We start from the raw sequence: 19,809 nt of genomic DNA on the forward strand, positions 1-19,809 counted from the left end.
ACGTTTCAACGTACCTTACGTTGTATAAAAACTGTTCCTAGCTGGCAAATATTTTAATGTCTTTTGTAATTTTGTAAAAATTGTCACTTTATTGTCATATATTTATGCCTTCAGAAAATTACATAACTGTAGTATGAGGTTCGATCTCTATGGTATATATCAAAAATGTTAATATATGTTTGACATAACTGTATGTAGAGCAGACTTCATTACTTTATAATACAAAATTATCCCAAATTCCTATTAAAAATAAATGAAGATTTATTTAGAAAATATAGTCTTTGCCTGATAATTTAATTGTCAATATGTGTAAGAACGTTTAGAGCTTTATTTAGAGTTTTATTTTTGAGCTTATTAATGAAATAGAAATCATATCGTTTTTCACAAGTCTCAAATCGGCAATTAAAATTAATTTAGTGGTATAATCTTTTTAAGGAGAAAAATTTATGTGTAAAGAATGCCACTATTTCCCAAAATGATTAGTAGTCAAAGATAATATTAGAGATTCTATTATAATGTTTTATAAAAGTTACTCTGCAATGTCGGTAATAGTTACTGTGCAAATCTCTTTATTCTAAATATTCTTCCGTTCATATTGATGTCTAAAATTAGTCAATATCATTCAAGCATTTATTTAGATTTTACCACAAACATGAATGAACATACAACGCAACTAAACTAATCAGAACTTACTATTACGAACAACTTCAAATACACGTGTCAAATCCTCGGCCGCCTCATTGCAAGTAACATACAACATACATTTAAATAATCTCGCATGCCGTAAATTAAACCAAAGACTTAATAATAAACATTGCTCTGTTTATATTAATAATATAAAGAATACTAGATGTGATTAAATAAATAAATTTATTTTCCAAAGAGATGATAATGTGATTTCACTTTGTATTTAACGACGGGTGGATGCGCTATGATTGGAGAGTGATGAACTATTGGGGCATGATATATCGGCGCGTGGTGGTATATTGGTGCGTGGTGGACGATTGGGGCGTGGTACAGAGGAGCGTGGTGGATTCCTGGATATACTGCTGAATGGGTTAGGTATCCAGGCGCTGGCTCCGCTACTGTCACCGCTACCACCGCGAAGAGCTGCAAAATGTATAATTATTGTAGTTCCAAAGATTCTTAATAGCGCTTCTGTCTTCAAGGAGCTTACCAAATTTTTACTGGTGTTTACACTCTGACACTCAGATCACATAGCGGTATGCATTGCCCTACCGCATTGAGAGTGTCCATGGGTTGCGGTGTCAATTAACATCAGGTGAGGCTCCTGCCCGTTTTACCCCCGTTCAGTAAAAAAAAAATGTGCTATAAATAAATCATCTAATATTACATTAGTAATCTCCAGGTGAATCGTGACTTTTGAAAATTGTGTAATTCTTATTCTTTTGCATTGCATTGCAATTCGTGAATCCGTGAGATTAGCTTTTTTGTATTATTTTAGATTAAGGTTGGTGATTCCAAGAATTCCTGGAATAGGGTTGCCTGGAAGAGATCGCTTGCGATCGACAAGGCCGCCCGTTGCATCCCTATAATCTCTTTAATTTTTAAATAACATTTAATGTAACAAAGTGTAAAAAATAAAAAAAAAATTTATAAAAAAAATGTGTGTGTAGGGATATTACAAAAATATTACATTATAAATAATCAGAATTCCTTATCAAAGCTATAAGAAGCAAAGATAATGTAGGTCGTATGTCAGGTATAACTTAATTAGGTAGTAAAGGTACTTACGATAAGCAGAAGTCGTGTCATCTTGATAAACAGGTCCTGTATGAGCTGACCACGGCTTATCTGTCTATATATACTTATCTATGTATAGCCTTACACCATAGACATAAATGATATAGACTTCCCGACTTTTGTAATCGTTATTATTACTGATGACCTAATTGCATTGCATGTTAGCATTTTTTTCAATTCTTCCTTATTGACGTTGATTTTTTTTATTATTCGTTTAGGTTTCATGTAGAATTAAAGAAATTATGTAGAATTTAAATTGTGGCCAGCCGTTAGTTAGGAATTACATAAAATTTTACAAAGACATCTTAATTAAAAAAATCTATACAATTGAATTTTTCTCTCACTCACACTTTCGCAGAGCTATCATTTCCAAATTTTTTTTTTTGAATTATGTTAGTTATCAATAATTATTATTGTTTGCCTGTTAAAGAGTCAATCAGTTTTGTTATTTGATATGCTGCCAGGTGTAAGCTCTTAATGCTTGTGGGCAAACCTTGCTAAAGCATTGTCTAACGTTGTTGTCTTATTTAGCGTTGAAGTTTAACTATATTTATTATAAAAATAATATACAATAACCATTAGTATTTAGGGCCAAATCTGACAAAACAAACGCAGGTGTATGCGAAATTCAGTGCCTCCCAAATGTGGGCCTGGCCTTGCCTGTGCCAATGGGGAATACTAAATCGCTTTGGAATATTACTCTCGAAGGTTTGAAGGAAAGCAAATTGGCAAGCAACAATAAATCGCTATAATCCCGCGTGGATTTCCTTTATTTTGTCTTGCCAAAATAATATCTTGAATATTATTTTGTTGAGACTATTCAATAGTAATAATTATATTTCTGTCAATCTACTTAAATCTTTTATAAAGTACACCGTTCTCTGTTATCTCACTATCTGAATGAAATTCTTATGAAAAAGTTTTCGAGGCTATCACGATTATATGGGTAAGGATTTATAAAGTTTCTGGAGCTCTACTACTTTCTAGACTTTCTAACTAGTGGTATTTAACTTATAAATACGATATACTCGGTAAAATAAACTGCCTCATATCCGATTTCAACCTATAAAACTATTTCTTCACAAATTCTGCCCAATATACATAATATTACTCACTAAAGTCGGGTTAGAATTAAAATAAGATACGGTCGTATTAGCCCCATGGCCCGGTGACATTCTTGTTAAGGCTGTGAGGTCGTTTATATGTCGGTCAATGGCGTTTTTTGCACTTTACACAGGTTTATAGTACATTAATTACTTAATTGTCATTAGATATGGCGGCCTATGGTTTATTGTAGATATTAATAAGCGTGAGGTTAAGACTGATTTTGATCTGATCCGATAGCTAAAATAAGGTTATTACAATAATCGTTATGAAAGCATATAATATATTATTAGCAAGATTATGTGTGAGCCTGTGTGCGACTCTCATCCCTGAGGTTCTTTCGGAACCTGTGCACCAATGCTCTCTGTCTGTCTGCGCATTTACTTGCTCGAAAGAAAACATCGTGAGGAAACCGACATACCTTAGAATCAAAAAACTTGATGGCGTGGTTCTAGCATACAGGGCTTATTGCATATTAGCAAAAACAAAAGTTTTTTTTTGCTCTAGAGATATATTTCTGCGCTTATTTTATTAGTATTCTGTGTGCATTTTTTTCAATATAGTCCACATATAATGAAACATCCACTGGTACAGCTGAGGCTTGAACCCATAACCTCAGGGTTAATAAGCCACGTTGATTATTACCATTACTGCAAACCACTTAATTGAAACTTAATAACAAAAATATTTAACCAAAAGATGAAACAATAGGAATCTAAAAAGTTGAAAGTAAAATAATAAGTTTTGTTTTCATTGCCTAATTGATTGAAGTCTTCACGACAAAAGCTCTTAGTAATTTTTAAGATAATTTCATTTACAGAATTAATATTTATTTTAAAATAATTTAGTAACATTAGAGGAAACAATATGGCGGCCTAATTAAAGTCTTAGTAAACTTGTAGACGCCGTGCTTGTAGATTAAAATTATCGCTGTAACACTGGTTTAATATTTATTTATTCATAAATACCAAGCAATACTACAACAATACGGTAATGTCAATAAGACATTATATACATACGTTAAAATATATAATATAAAATAATAATATGTGTAATAAATAAGGTGTACTGTCTTACTGACTAGCTCAAAGATCCGTTTACATAAGAACGCGTTTGATATAAACTGTTGAACTATAATAACTGATACCGCTTTAGTTTAAATCTTAAGAGGGATAATTTTTATATATACTTTCAATTTAATATTCAGTACTTTGACTAAAAGAGATTTGATTTATTTTCTGTGGATTACTTAGGCTGTTTCACACTAACCTTTAAACATTAATTATTTGGAGAAGTGTATCGTTTTATACGACAGATTACGGAAACATGACAGAGAGTGGCACAGTGTAGAGAGAAGTGGCATTTGAAGGAGAACTTTGCCAAAAAAGGACACACAGATATCTAGAAAGAATGAGATGATAGAAATATATAATGTATTGAAAAGGAAGGTAACTGAAATAAAAAGCTTTTACGATTATTATTATTACGCGAGGGATTATATCTATTTATGTAAAGGTACTCCAGTCTGTCGAATGAACCAATACGTTAGTTTCATATACCTAAATAGGACGAGAATTTCCGTTTCCCTGAGGACAAGTGTAATCAACCACTGGTTAAGTTGTATTGCTAACCTACATGCCTATCTAGGTCGGTAGGTAAACAGGTATAACGTATCGAATCCTTATGATAAATTACCTTAGAGCTTTTTTGCTTCCACGAAATTTCCGATACCTATACTAATTTTATGAAACCTTATGTTTGTTTAGGAGTAGGGATGTTTTTTGTAGTTATATATTATGTTAACAAAGCTATTTATATATACATACTAGGATTATATACTTAAACGCTTGATTCTTTACACGCTTTATTACCGCAAAGTTGTTATAAATAATCTATATTAATAAAAAAAGGAAAAAAAAATTGTCTCCCTCGCTTTATCTCACACACTCAGATATACCTTATGGAGGAAGTAAAACTTCAAAAATTCAAAAAAAAGAGGGTAATTTTTTTACGGATGAAACGTCACGAAGATGTGGAGCGTTTTTGTCGAAGAAAAGGGTGAGAGCGATTGAGACCGATTGAGAGAGAGTGAGAAAGGGAGATAGTTTCGTTTAGTAGTTATATAGAACTAGATGGCAACTCTGTCGCATAACGTATTGTGCAGTATAAGCAGATTTTTTATTTACTTATTATCATTAGCACGTATACAGTGTGAATATAGATATACAAATACATGGTGTGATCATATGCTAGTACATGATCATCTATTGGGGTTTTTACCTTAGTAATAATTAATTTACAAAGAAGTTTCACTTCTGACATTTGTACTTTGTAGGGACGCACTTTTTTATTTACTAATAAATTTAAAACTAAACTTTATGACACTATAAAGCATAAATTGATTAGTAATGTGTCAAATAAGAACTTCTAAACCTTAAAGGTTGATTATAAAGGTACATTAACTAATTTTAAAAGTGTATATAACAAATTTCTGGAAAAGTCATAAGTACTAGTATATTACTCGAAGGTAATTTACCTAAAGACTGTATAATGTCCTAAATTAATATAATAAAAAGACGGAAATATCTTATATTATTTAATGCATATAAGGATTATCACTTAAATCATAAATAGGTCAGTCAATATTTGGCAAAAACTGGCACACCGTTATAACTACATATAAGAAATACCAAACAGTTTTACAATTCATAATACTTGCTTAATTATAACGTTATTTGTCTAACATTAGGTTCAGATGATATATTAACTTAATAATTACATAAAAACGTGTAGGGTTAGAACTGACAGTACCCGAAAGTGTCCATGGCGAAATCTCTTTTATGTAAACATACCATCATGATAGTGGAGATTGACTATAATTGTTAATACTCCTACTTAAAGAAAAATGGAGTATGCCAGAACGGGTTTATTGGATGAGAAAATAATGTATTGATGTGAGATACAGCTATTGGTACATGATGGATTATCGGGGCCTGGTGGATAATTGGAGTGTGGAAAAACGGGTGAAACACTGCCAGAAGAATTGGCTTCGGCGCCGGCGCTGGCTTTCCATTTGCAGCAGCTAATGCTGATAGTATAAACTGAAATAAATCATTCAAAGCAGCGATGATTACATTAATTTGTAGATTGGCATTTAAAATATAAGACAGATAAAATAACAACTACAAAACGTTAAGAAATTAGAAAACTAATAAAGAAAATTCGAATTTCCACCAGTATAACCTACACGTTCGTCGTTTCACAACTGAGCCTTTTCGCTATTAGAAACCAGCTGCCCACTGTAGTATTTCGGAACCAACGCCTTAGGGTCCTTCAAAAACTTGGTACGCCCATCAATTCTTAAAAGGCCGGTAGCGTATACGAGCTCTCTGGCAGTGAGAGTGTCCATGGGCGGAATCACTTAACATCAAATGAGCCTTTTACATGTCCCATATACCCCGTTCTATATTAAACAAATCGTCAAATATATTTTGTTAATATTCTATATAAAGATAGAAGATGTAATTAGTAATTTTCAAGACATTCAAAACCTTTTTACGAAAGCTGATGCTAGATTAGTCAATTAGTTTTATGTTTAAAAACTCACCAAACAAACAATTTTGGTCGCCATCGTTTGGTTTTGATTCGAATAAAATATCTATACTAAAACATCGCAATATATACAGCTAGTAAAAATTTAAATAATTCGGTTGCGCCTCCCCAGTTCATATATGGTTAGTTATTTACCATATAACAGCTTGAATTTCTAAACAAATTACGTGGAAAAATTCTTTTTGTATGTAATTTAGATTTTCCTTGAAGCGCTTTAACGTATACACTTACCTCACATATTATGTAGAACATCTAATCGGCATGATATGAGGATGTGATTTTGATGATAATATAACACACACAGTTACAATTATTACATTGTCTTAGGGTAAGAAATACAGAAATCTGAGGCCAAGAACAGAGGAGCACCGCCACGGGGTTAAAAAAAAAATATTGACTAATCTAAAGCGTTCTAAAGTTAAGCCAAGACTCGATTCCGAAATTTTATAATTTATAGAAACAATATTTCTTTCCGTTTTTGCTCTATTTTCAGAATATAGCTAAATTTAAACTGTAATACTTCATTACAAGTATCCTTCAATCAATTTTTTGTTACTTTGTTGATAATAAAAAGTAATTTTCTTACATTTGGATTCTTAATTAAATCTTTTCCTAGGAAGAAAGAACTAACTTTAATACCAATAAACATTTTGTTCGAAACGACATTTTAATTCCTTATTTGTTTCTTCTTCGTTGATAGTAGAAATAAAGAATAGGTACTTTGTTTTCACAGGCAAGTAAAATCCTTTGTGACATACACTTTGAAATGTTTGTTTCACCGGAAATGCAGTGTGTGAGTTAGTTATTAATGGTAGTGAATTCATCATAATATGGCAATAATATTTATGGTGTCTTTATTAACTTGTCAACACTTAGTGTCTATTTTATCTTTATTCAATTCTTCTGAAATACTTTAAGACCCTTATTAAATCTAAAAACGGAGTAGTTGTCCCTTCTCCTTTTTAGGAAAGGGGAGATTTCGACAGTCCCCTGCAGCTTCGCTTCTTGTTCACATATCTGCTTGATTACAGGCTTGATAGGCTGTGATGTATATGCATATGTCCCTATTTATAATTAAAACGTTACGGTTAACTAAGGAAACAATAAAATTGAAATAAAATTAAATTCTAAATAGGAGTAATTAATAGATATAATGTCGGAGGTAAATCGTTTATTAAAGCCTAGTCATTAAAATTAGTGGATAGCAATAACAGGGAGAGCCTTGATGGGGGAGTGGTGGACAACTGAGCTGCTGTGGGCAACTGCTGATGGGACAGTCTTGACTACGACGGGGGCAACAGCGTGTACTACTGGTGCGTGAACCACTGGGGCGTGTACTACTGGTGCGTGAACCACTGGGGTGACAACGGATTTGACAACGGGATAGGTAGCGACCACGGGTGTGTGGACGGCGTGCACCACTGGAGATCCGTGGCTGACAACCTGGCTGCTCTTGGTGATGGTGGTCTTGGAACCCACAACTGGGACGGTGTGAACCACTGGGCTGTGGACTGCAACAACTGGGGTCTGGTGAAGGAGGACTCCTGGGGCGGCAGCGGCGCAAGCCACGAAAGCAGCGAACAACACCTGTAATATATATCAAGTTAATATAACTTTGTATGATGTAGCCTGCGAGTCATGCTCTCATACTGTAAAAAAAGTGAAGAGCGCGAGTGTCCCTGATTGAACAATATTGGTCCATTTAATATCAAAATCATAACGTCTTTTGTTTTACATTCTTACCCCACATTAACAATAACAAAATGCCATTAGAAGAATATTGACTTCTGTTGTAAAACAACGTAAAGTAAATTAGGAATTTCGTTTACCTCATAGAACCTAATGGAACCAAACTCAGCGAAAAAGCTAAAAGGAATTCAGGTTTTTATGGTCGCATTTATTATATGATTATTGGTAATTCGTATACCAGACAATACCTTACATTGAATATATAATTCTTTGGTTAAGGCTTTCTTGTACTTTTAGAAATGAAAATTAAATAGCTTCATAAAAATACTATAATTAATATTTAAAATTGCTGGGCGAATTAGTTGGTGAGTAAACGTATAAATAACCAGTCCTTGAGCCCAAAATTATTGTCTATTTATACAAGATTTCAAATAAAATTACAATCATGTCATATAAACACAAAACTTGTGTGTTCTCGCAATGTTTTAAGTTGTAAGCATAGAACCCTTTTATAAGTTTAACTCAAACAATTAAAAGCTTGGGCCCGGTAAATCTCTAAGTTCTTCAATCACGACATGGATAATTAACATTTAACTATCAATTTACAATATATTCTTAATATTTCGTTTACCTAATTTAAAATTTAAATTGAATCCCTAACGATCACTTCAAACTTATCTGATCACAGTTAGAAATAGTCGTTACGTTAATGGTTCATATTTCGAAACAAAAGATGTTAAAGGTTAGTTTGACTAGTAGAAGGACGCGACTTGCGATCAAATCAGAAAATTATAAAAAGATACTAATAAATCAATAAAAAAATATTAATTTATCATAATTTCCGCATAGTTATTTATCTCAACAAATAAATATAAAGCTTTTTACTAGATTACAAATACGTTGTACAAAAAAAATTTAGTTGATTGTAATAATCGCATCGGTAAGTAATCGTTTATAGAAACCAATACATATCTCTCGAAATATTGTTAGTTTAATTAATAAAGATGAAGAAGAAGAAATATAGATTATAATACTATAATTACACTATAATAATTAGATTGCGAGTTTAAAAAAAAATAAAAAAAAAACACTCACGAATTTCTGCATATTTAGTAGATTGTGGTGGCGAACAGTAGGTGATGATAGATGATACCGTGAGGAGGTAGCCGAAATATCTAACTTGATCTCCTCGATGGCCAGCTTATATACCAACTGCCGAAACTTCACAATTGCGTACTTGAAATTCATATTTCACAAGCGACGAATAAGCTTAAATGGATGCGGTATTTTATACACTGGCTAATTGGATTCAACGAGCTGTTAAAAAAGTTAACATACTACGCGATCCTTTTATGTTTTCTATTTTCCTTTCACAAAGGGTTTACAATAATTATTACATTACGTTACTTCTTATAATATAAGGTATTTTAATTTATTTTTACGTAAGATGTTTGTATATGCTAATATATTTGTATGTATTTATAAAAAAATTACATTAAATTAGCATGATTTGCAGTAAGAAAAATATCTTTTTTTAATGGAATCTCGCTGCTGGCCTATACAGCTAAGATCGGGCCGTTTTGGCGAGTGTAGCTCGGCCTGAATGGACGTCTCCCGTGAGACTCGAACCTCGGCTTGGGCTGTCTCGGGGTGATGAAAAATAAAAGTGGCGCTACAACCGTTTAAGCTCTGGGACTCAAATTTTAGTATCTGTTTCGTGATTATTTGTTTTATTTAATAGGTGCCATCTGTCCTGCCACACGCCATCGACTTTTTGGGTCTCAGACCTACCGGTTACTTTGCGATGTTTTCGTTTCCCATCAACGCATGAACGAGTGCGTGCGTAAATAGGAGACTTCCATTGATTAACAGCTGAGGATCGAAGCTGCGATTAGAGTCGCACGCTGAAACTACTAGGCTATCACTTCTCTTTATCCCCGTATAAAGCGATAAAAACTCAATACTAGACGACTAGAAAGTTCATATTGGCCTTTTAGAAATAAAACGTATAATAGAATTATCATATATGTCTTTTCAATTAATATAAAACTCTAAACCTAATTTACAAATTATTATTATTCGAATGCCGTATCCAACGAGCTTTCACCTTCGTTTCTCATGATTTAAGACAAGTTTGGATTTATTATTATGAATATAATATTATGAATGTATGTCGCGTAAGTAGGTCGATGCCAAGTTCACTTACTTACATAACTAATCGTTTATAGTAACAATAATAAAATACTTAGAGGAAGCGATATTATCATAACTTATAATTATTGTTAAAGTTTATACTTATCATATGTTTTATTTGTAGTAACACAATCAAATAATCATAGAATAATGATCGATGAACATGAAGAAAAAAGTTTCGTAGAAGTAAGTATGATACGATCGAAAATGTGATTAGTATTTCATTAAATACTAGTGACGCGACAGACATTTGCCTATCTTAACTATGAATATTGATTTCGAATCAGTATAATTAACAAAAAATATTTCAGAAACAAAGTGTTTATTCTGAGCTTTGTGATATACAACATTCTTTGTTTGTTTTTCTGGCTGCATTCTGTCAATGTTATGTCAACGCCATAAGGTTACATAAAAAAAGTTTGAATTGTAAAAGCGCTAGTCACCGAAAAAACAAATTTGATATCGTAACAAAAGTCAGGATTACTCAATATAGTGGTTAAGTATTCTTAAATTTTCTAATTTTTTTATCGAAATCGCCGTAGTCCACGCTTGAAGCCGTGACCAAGGGAAATAGGGATTCATTTATATATATATATAGATTTTAATTACTGTACAGTTGTTATTATTTAAATCTCCTCAACTCAGCCAATGCTTGTCTAGATCGCACTTATAAATTTACCTGAAAAAAATATATTATTACACTGAATCTTATTTTTTTAACACCGTCAGCAGTATCAATGGCTGTACAGACCCTTGTGGGGCTTAGCCTCCGTCTTTTGTCATCGCAATCTTGTGCTTCTTACTTCCAACTTCGAAACCCTATTATTTCGAAGACAACTCCATCCCACCAACGCAGCCTCGGTCAACCATTTCTTTTGCTACCAGGTTGTGACTTCAGTTGGGGTTGGGATCACCTTGGGGTTCTGTCGTCCGCAATTCCGTGCATATGTCCCAACCACTTGACCCAGTTGCATTTTATGTCTTGGCGTAGTCGAGGAAGGCCAAAGCTCTGTTTTAAGTACTTACCTTTCAGGCGAAAACACAGTCCATATTATTATCAGTTCGTTTAGATAAGACCCATCCGGTTTTATATAGTTTAGGTTTCATAATCGGTAGTTATTTGGATTAGACAGGTGATTAGCCCATCTCAAACTAGACAGTTGACGGGGCCGCCTAAGGCATTACGCCTGACTTTTTAATTTCGGGTTCCCTTCTCTGTTCTGAACCTTGAGAATTGGAGGCACGACGTGGACGTGAAAAGCTAGGAATGGCTGATATTACCCCTTCAAACCACGCCACCATGTGTAGTATAAGTATCATCATTTGGACAGGAAGCACACCTCAGAGAGCAAAAAGTGATCCCACCGAGTTCCTGCGACTGCTTTGACTATGCAGATGTTGCATGGTGTCAGTTATCTTTTAAACACATTCGGCAAACTAAACTTGTATATATATGATTAAATTTTCGAAATACCGTCGCTATGACTTACATAGCGTATAGAGGTTCGAGTTCTGGTAAAACAACAGGTTTACACACCGATGTTTTATAAAGGGGTCACAGGGACTTCGAATAAAATAAGTGTAAACTAAAAAACCGTTTCAAAGTAAAATGTAGTGAGGAAAAATATTTACCTATACCTTGCATTATTTGATTTTTTTTAAACATTTTAATATAAAACCTACATTTTACTCTTCTGTAATCCCTGAACTGTTCCAAAATGTCAAGTTGTCAAAAGCAACAAAATTTTACACAAATAAACTTTTATCGCCTTAAGATCCTTGCATTAAAAGGTTTTAATATTTAATTTCTCACCACAATATTGGACTCGACTTGAGGATCATACGCGATAAGATCGCTATTGTATCGCTGAATTATATTGATATTTACTTGAAAGTTTTATTTTTGTTTCATTTACGAGGTTGTTTGCGCTAAGATAAATGTGTTTAAGGTATCAACAGTATCAACAAGATGCGCAGTAATAATTTTGAGTATAAAACCTAGTATACTTTACATGCAACAACCACGCAAGATGTAATTAAGTTTCGTATCGTGGCTCCACACGTAACACATTTTGCTGAGATCCATTTGTATTGACTACAAAAATCGGCAAATTTTGACAGATTTTTATTCATACTTTTTTAACGTGTGAAAATTTTTCACTGTCTATCATCAAAAGCTAAGAAGAACATCATATTTACAATTTCATATACAATAATTTAATCAAAAGACACAAATAATAAGTTTATTACTAGTTAATAGTTTAAACGCTAGTGCTCATAGAAGTATATTTTGTATAAGGTTAACCAAAATGAATATTGTATCTCAAAGTTTCGTTGCCTATTGTATGTTTACAACCTTTACAATGTAAGTACAAAATGTGATGTTTTTTGAGTCAAATAAAGTAATTTTTTTTATGATATTAAACAATTTCATTTAAAATAAATATTAATATATCTTGTTACAAGAACCTATATTGTTTAAAAGGATGTATTTATATTTATTAAATTGTTGATAGCTAAAACGTTTTATAAATTAAATTAATTATTTGTTGTACCAAAACCCTTCAATGAAATATACGTAATATTCTAAGCATAAGTAACGTAGAAAGTGAGACTTCTGTTCCAAATTGAAAATATAATCATCAAACCCAGTACTATTTGGCACAACCAACACCACGAACGTTAACCACTAAACGTTACCAACTTCAAATTAAGATTGAGCGTCTTTAAAATTTTCAACCCATAGGTAATAAGATATTATTCTTTGCAAAACACTCAAATGAGAATGATTTTGATTGAAACAAAACCTAGTCTGGTTAAAAGCTCTCATAAGCTTCAAAGAGTACAAAAATACACTTTCGCGACAAAAGTGAGAGGTTTTGTCATTACTTCAATGTTGAAACAAGTAATAAGTAATGATCACTCTAATCTGTAATGGGTTCTAGTATCGAATATCAGGAATATTCTATAAAAGATACTACTGATGGTTTCGCTTGATTTAATTTTGACAGTTCTACACACACTCCACATTTTTATACTATATATTTTGTGAAGGATAATACAACCAATAATACACACATTTCGTATTTTAGCTTGACGTCCGATAGTAGAATGCATGATATAACCAGTAGATACAGAGGGAACCATCATTGTATTGTTTCAATAGACGTAATAATTTATATTTATCGATCTCATGAAATAAAGAAAACATTGCTCATTAATAATGTTTATTGAACATAAATTTTTATTAGATATCCAAATAAATCACGGATAAATACTTAATTTCCATAATTGTAGGCTAGGCTCAGACACGCGTTTATTAGAGGTCAGTGACACTGCAATTTATCTTTTATTACCTTGATGGAACCATTTCAAAGCCATGCTATTACCAAGGCTCAATTTAATAGGTAATATTATTTCGTATGAAACGGTTTAAATGTGCGTTTGAACCATGGCAATATTGTTTTTAGTATAGTCAATACTTGCTTCTTATAGATATTATCGCAAGGAAACCTTATGGAGGATTCCCAGACAGCGACAATAATACTATGGAACAAAGATAATAAGGATTAATAAAGTGACTTATGCGACCCTGGACATCGTCATCTCAGTTTAGTTTTATATACATTTCTACGTACAAAATAGTTTTTATTACACCTCTGGTTTTATGATGTGGCTTTTTAAATAGGACCTGACCTGTCTCTTCTTTTTAACGATTTAGTTATTTAGTCTTTACATTTACTAGTTAACTCAAGTTAAACGGTCAAAGTGCATTACAGACTTATTCCATTTGAACCCACTTTATTGTTGACTGTTTACTGATGGTTATAGGTAAGTATTGAAAAAATAATAATAATTTAAAATTTAATGGTACGCATAATAAGGCACGGTTTCATGTACTTCCGAGGAATGGTGTGTTATGGCCGAGTCAGGAGTCTTGTAAGAGTAGATAGAGGTGGCGGGGAAGACGACTGGGTGGTGCTCCACTGTGGTCTCCACATGATGTAAGGGTGCGTGGTATACGGCAGGAGCGTGGTATATCGCGGTACTTCCGTGGTTGACAACTTGGTTGCTGTGTGTAGATGTCGTCTTCGCAAGAGGAACCATCAATGGTGCGTGGAGTATGTGGCTGCTGCCGTGGTCAACCGTTTGACTGCTGGTCGTTAGGGTAGACTTGGCTAGGGGTACGTAGTATCCCGGAGCCGCGAATGCGCTTGCTAGCAGTGTGACGAATACCTGAAATTGTTTTAGTATCATAGATTAAAGCGCAGTTTTATATTTCGCAAAACAAGGTGTCAGTGTCATACGTCATGTTAATCAAATTTATAATTTAATCTTTAAAATGTATACAAAGCAAGTGACCCTAAGTGACCCAAAATACTCAAATTGGCTCTAAAATAGCCTAACTTTTGCGTGCAGTTTTTCAATTGCAACACTAATTATTATCAGAATATTAATCACCTTAATGGTAAACTGTGAAGTGCAACAATTAATAAAGCTATCAAGGTGACATAGGTTAGACATTATATGCAAATTTCCAAGGCAAAAGATAAGTGTGTTTTTGGCAGGCATTGCTAATTCACTAAAGGCCATTTATGGTTCTCTGTTGAAATATAAATTTGAATTTTATTTGCCTTTACACTACGACTTAGAAGTGACTTCTAGAACTACATAGATGAATCGTATGTAACAAAATTGCTATGGCCATATTTTTTACTTACGATTTTCTCCATTTTTTGTGAGTACTAAATCCCGACTGATGAGTAATGAGAGGTGTGTGAGCTTTTTATATCTTGAAAAATATCGATCGCCCCAGATATTGAATTACGGGGGTGATTGTGCAATTCGCGAATTCAGCGTTTTGTTTTTGCCTTGGTATATGTCAATTAATATATGATTAGCATAATTACTTATCGAGTACAAGTTCAATCGACCATACTCATTTTGATACAATTACTTTTTAGATTAATATCTATGTTGCAAATGTTTGACATGTTTTGATGCTATGTATAGCATGTTGCGTACTTATCTGTGGGCGAATGACAACCATTTTCAATATTTATTTGATATACTTCTTATTAATGTCGCTTAATATGTATTCTCAAAAATATATATTATAAATTGATTTTAAATATGGACTTAGTAATACTTGACATATGAATATTGTTTTGCAAACATTTGGCCTATTTGTTAGTAAACAATAATAATAGTTGATTTCAGATAAAAAACTGGCGCAACAAGCATTATTTTGGCCCTTACACTTCTGTACCTGTTGTGTCACTTTTAATAAGACATAAGTAATCAGCATTCAGTCATTCACACACGCCATCGATTTGAGGTTGTAAATGGATTTCCTTCACTGTACCAGCGGGTCAAATGGCATATCTACTAACTCACGACCTTGATTCAAACTTACAACCTCAAGGTTTAGAATTGCCTACTCAAGCCACTAGATAAACACAACAAAGCAGTGAATTAAAATCATATAATATAATCTCTAAAACCTCTTACAGTATGTGCAATAGATAAGCAATAGATGAACAATATAAAAGCAAGTCTAGTCTATAGTATCTATGGGTCCTACTCAATTCACCGTTACAACAAAGCTATAGGTAGCCTTCAACTGATCGAATCTTGAACTTATGACGACATCGAGAATTGTACTTTGTTAGGCTTATAATTCGTTTTTAGAATAATTATGTGATACAATATTTTGAATTAATAAATATCTCCGAATTTCAATTTTTAATTAAGTTAATTGAAGAAAATTGGTAAATGTTTTTATGATATTTGTCTACTATTTATAGGTAAATAAATATTGTGAACGCATCTTCAAGTGTGGCCGCAATAGTGAACAATTGTAATCCTGGGATTTAAAATACTAGTTAGATTAGGTAGAAAACAGTTCTAATAGTTATAAGGTTTTAAACGATTTTCTTTAGTTGGGATGCAATACAATATAGTTGGACTACATGGTGTAAAAGTGTTTGAAAGAACATAGTCATTTATGTAATATCGATAGTGATATAAAATTCATGCACAAATGAATCATGTATAAATATTAAGTCGCATAGAATTTTTGACCGATAAAATAAATAAGTAATGACTTAAAAGTTATTATTGGGCACCGTGATCTTTTATAATACAACTAGAACTGTACAATTTTATTCAAAGTGGCGTTTGAATTGAACTTATAAGCTAAACAATACTGTTACACAGAACCATAAAGACGCAAAGAAGTGGCTATTTGATACCTTCTTCGATCCTTGCATCTTTGTAGCTTGTTACAAAATTTACGTAAAATACATGTTTTTTAATCATTTATTAATTTAATTTAACAAATGTTTTGACAATTAATAAAACTCTGGAGTCTCAGTTCAGAATAAGAAAGATAAGAATAACAATACTTAAAAATAACATAACATATAAAATACACCTTTCCTATTACCTATGTTACTGTAATAGAGGGAACATTTATAATTTATTTAAATTTTTAATTTGACAATTAAAAGAGACATACAGATTTACTGCTAAAAAGTAAGTGCAATGTTATAACTGAACAGTACAGTTAGAAGTTACATATTATAAACTTATATGTTTTTACATACTACTTTTTAGTAAATATTATATTTAATAGAATAAAACATATAATTTAAAATAAGAGGAAAATAAAAGTTATTAAGTCGGCTGTTTTAAAATAAAAATAAATAAGTTGACTGACAAAAATGTTGTTTTAACAAGGTAGAAAGTTGGTGGCGATCTTGTTTAAGATACTTAACAAGGTAAATTAAGCTTATGGCTAACTTGTAAATATATACTAAAATACCAACAATTTATCGCAATAAATTATGCTAAGTATGAAAATAAAAATAACGAGTTACATTTACTTTGCTATAAAGTGTGCAAGTTTTTTGTACCATCCTCAAAAACAGAATCAGTTTAGTAAATATCAGTGTTTTCGTTTTTGTAGTTCTCGGTTTAGCCATAGTTGTATACCCTTCGAAATTTAATATACACCCTATATTCAACGTTTCTTGGTTTTCATTTGTTTTCTTCATTATCAAAATATTATAGTTTCTGTAATAAACACATCTAAACTAAAACTGAAGAAATAAGAATATTGAGCTTTCGTATGGTATTGTTGATTTAGGTAATTATTTGCGTTATTGATTAGTTTCTAGATCATTATTAACCTAAGTATCTTTTTATTATAGCTGTTTTAAGTCCCGAAATATTTAGATAATAAAACGAGCAAGATAATGAAGTTGCAGACAGTTTAAGTAGTTCTTATCGTAGCTCATCTGTAAAAGGCATCATAACGAGCAACGCATAATCCCAACAATGGCCCATAAAACTCCGTATATGAAACAATTTCTTCATTAACGATTGAAGCTTACAATGAGTTTACATCATTCGCATTCCTTGATTTTAAATGTCATTTAATTCATTAAACCCTAACAATATAAAATAAACCAGACATGTGTAGTCTCAGAATTAAGGGCCAGAGACAGGCATTAACATATAAAATAAAGTGCCTAAAAGCTTCCAAACGGAAACATCAATCGATTGTGCTTTCCTGAGGAAGCTTTAAGTGTATAATTTATTGTGGTTTTATGTAAATTGACTAAAATCACGATTATTGATCGCAAGGTCGCAAGAGGATGCGGGCGAATCTGTGGACGCAAGCTAGTGGAGAAATATCTCTGCATGTTTTTCAGGATTATTTATGAACCAGAGATGTATGTGTCTGACACTCGTCGTTGGGTAGTAAGATAGGTTACCTTACCTTTTTTTGCCCTACAAGCAAACGGTCATCGCATACATAGAAAGATGGATTCGTGGGCACAGATTCGAACGTAGGATTTGAGAGAAACGCTTTGCCCATTATTAATAAGAGCGTATGTTCTTTAGTCCTTATTTTACATGTCGCGTAGGCTGTCACGTTTTGCGTGTCTTTTACACATTTATTTTATAGGCACATGATATGGCTTTAAGTGTGAAATATGGGACCAATTTATTTTTCAAGTCGTATTTCATGCTCAGTTGTAGATTATTTGCATATAGCTTTTTTGTAATATTTTATCGTGAATGTTTCATCGTCGGACATCGATTTAAAATACAAAATTTCACACGTTTGCCGTCCAAAATTGAGCGTTTTTTTAAGCCCGCTGCGCACCGCTAGTATTTGGAACAAGCTAACCCACTAAAGTATTTCCGAACCAATTCAGCTACGGTCCTTTATAAAAACAGCGTATCAATTCTTAAAAGGCCGCATACGCAAGTCATCTGGCATTAAGAGTGTCAGTTTTAGCATAGTTTAGCATTAGATGAGCATCCTGCCCGTATATTATCTTTGAATGATCGTAAACCCACCAATGGGGTATACACATGTTTGTCGTTTTCGTTGTGCCTAAAAACACGAAATCTTCGCCAACGTAGAACCAAAATCTCCAAAGTAACCACTAATCTATAGGCACAAATACGTAGCTTTTAATTTTGGTGGCATTGAGAAATGCAGTTGACTGTTGTAACAATAAAACATTTTTTTATGGCCATGTGTTCACACTTAACATAATAAAGCGCATAAGAAAAAGTATAAAAATATGTTGAATATGCCACACTCGGTGGGCAGTTGCATATAATTGATAATATTTCATTTAAATGGCCGAGACGATTACACGCTGGCCTTTTAACCTCTTACGAGATCGAAATCTTCTTTTTGCGTAAGTCTTTTTGTTTATTTTTGTTGCTTTTTTTATGACCGCCTTGCGATAATTTTACTATAATAAACGGACTGAAATTTATTTTGAATAGAGGATGTCAGAATAACCAAAATCCTAAAGATTATAAGTGCACTGTTGGCCTAGTAGGGTAGGTGCGATCCGTAGCTATGCACCAATGGACTTTCTGTCTATGTGCGCATTTAATATTCGCTTGAAAGGTGAAGGAAAACATCGTGAGGAAAAACCGTGCCTTAGACCCAAAAAACCATGGCGTTAGGTACAGGATGCTAATCACTTAGTTGCCTATTAAAATTGATCATGAAACAGATACAAAAATCTGAGGCTCAGATCTATCAAGATTGTAGCACCACTGGTATAAAGTTTATAATTAATTTTTGGTATTTATCGTCTTTGACTGTTCCGCAAATCAGCTACAGGATTTTGTCATTTAGAATTCATTTTAGAATTTATTCAAAATGATTCTTAAAGTAAAAAAATTAATCTTCAATGTATTATAGTTCTTTCTATATGAGATTTACATAATCGATGACACAGGTAGATCTGTTTCTACTATTAAAAAATCGAAATCAATGGCGCTACAACCTTTTTAGGTCTGGGCCTCAGATTTATGTATCTGTTTCATGATCATTTGTAAATTGAATAGGCAAGGAGGTGATCAGCCTTCTGTGCCTGACGCACGCCGTTGACTTTTTGGGTCTAATGC

At 32.7% G+C, this 19,809-nt stretch overlaps 2 protein-coding genes across 2 annotated transcripts in view; one reads left to right on the plus strand and one right to left on the minus strand.

Moving 5' to 3' along the window:
* LOC123711889 (neuropeptide SIFamide receptor-like) overlaps positions 1 to 19,809 on the plus strand; it is an 81,104-nt gene that overhangs the window by 51,722 nt on the left and 9,573 nt on the right. The gene's annotated exons all lie outside the window — the stretch shown is intronic.
* On the minus strand, positions 7,644 to 9,330 carry LOC123711891 (larval/pupal cuticle protein H1C). The gene is made up of 2 exons (XM_045664741.1): positions 9,265 to 9,330; positions 7,644 to 8,067 (listed from the first exon to the last, which is right to left on the minus strand). The coding sequence occupies exons 1-2, from the start codon at positions 9,274 to 9,276 to the stop codon at positions 7,675 to 7,677; spliced, it is 405 nt and encodes a 134-aa protein (XP_045520697.1). The 5' UTR covers positions 9,277 to 9,330; the 3' UTR covers positions 7,644 to 7,674.

This window comes from Pieris brassicae, chromosome 7 (assembly GCF_905147105.1).
Source record: "Pieris brassicae chromosome 7, ilPieBrab1.1, whole genome shotgun sequence".
Lineage (NCBI taxonomy): Eukaryota > Metazoa > Arthropoda > Insecta > Lepidoptera > Pieridae > Pieris > Pieris brassicae.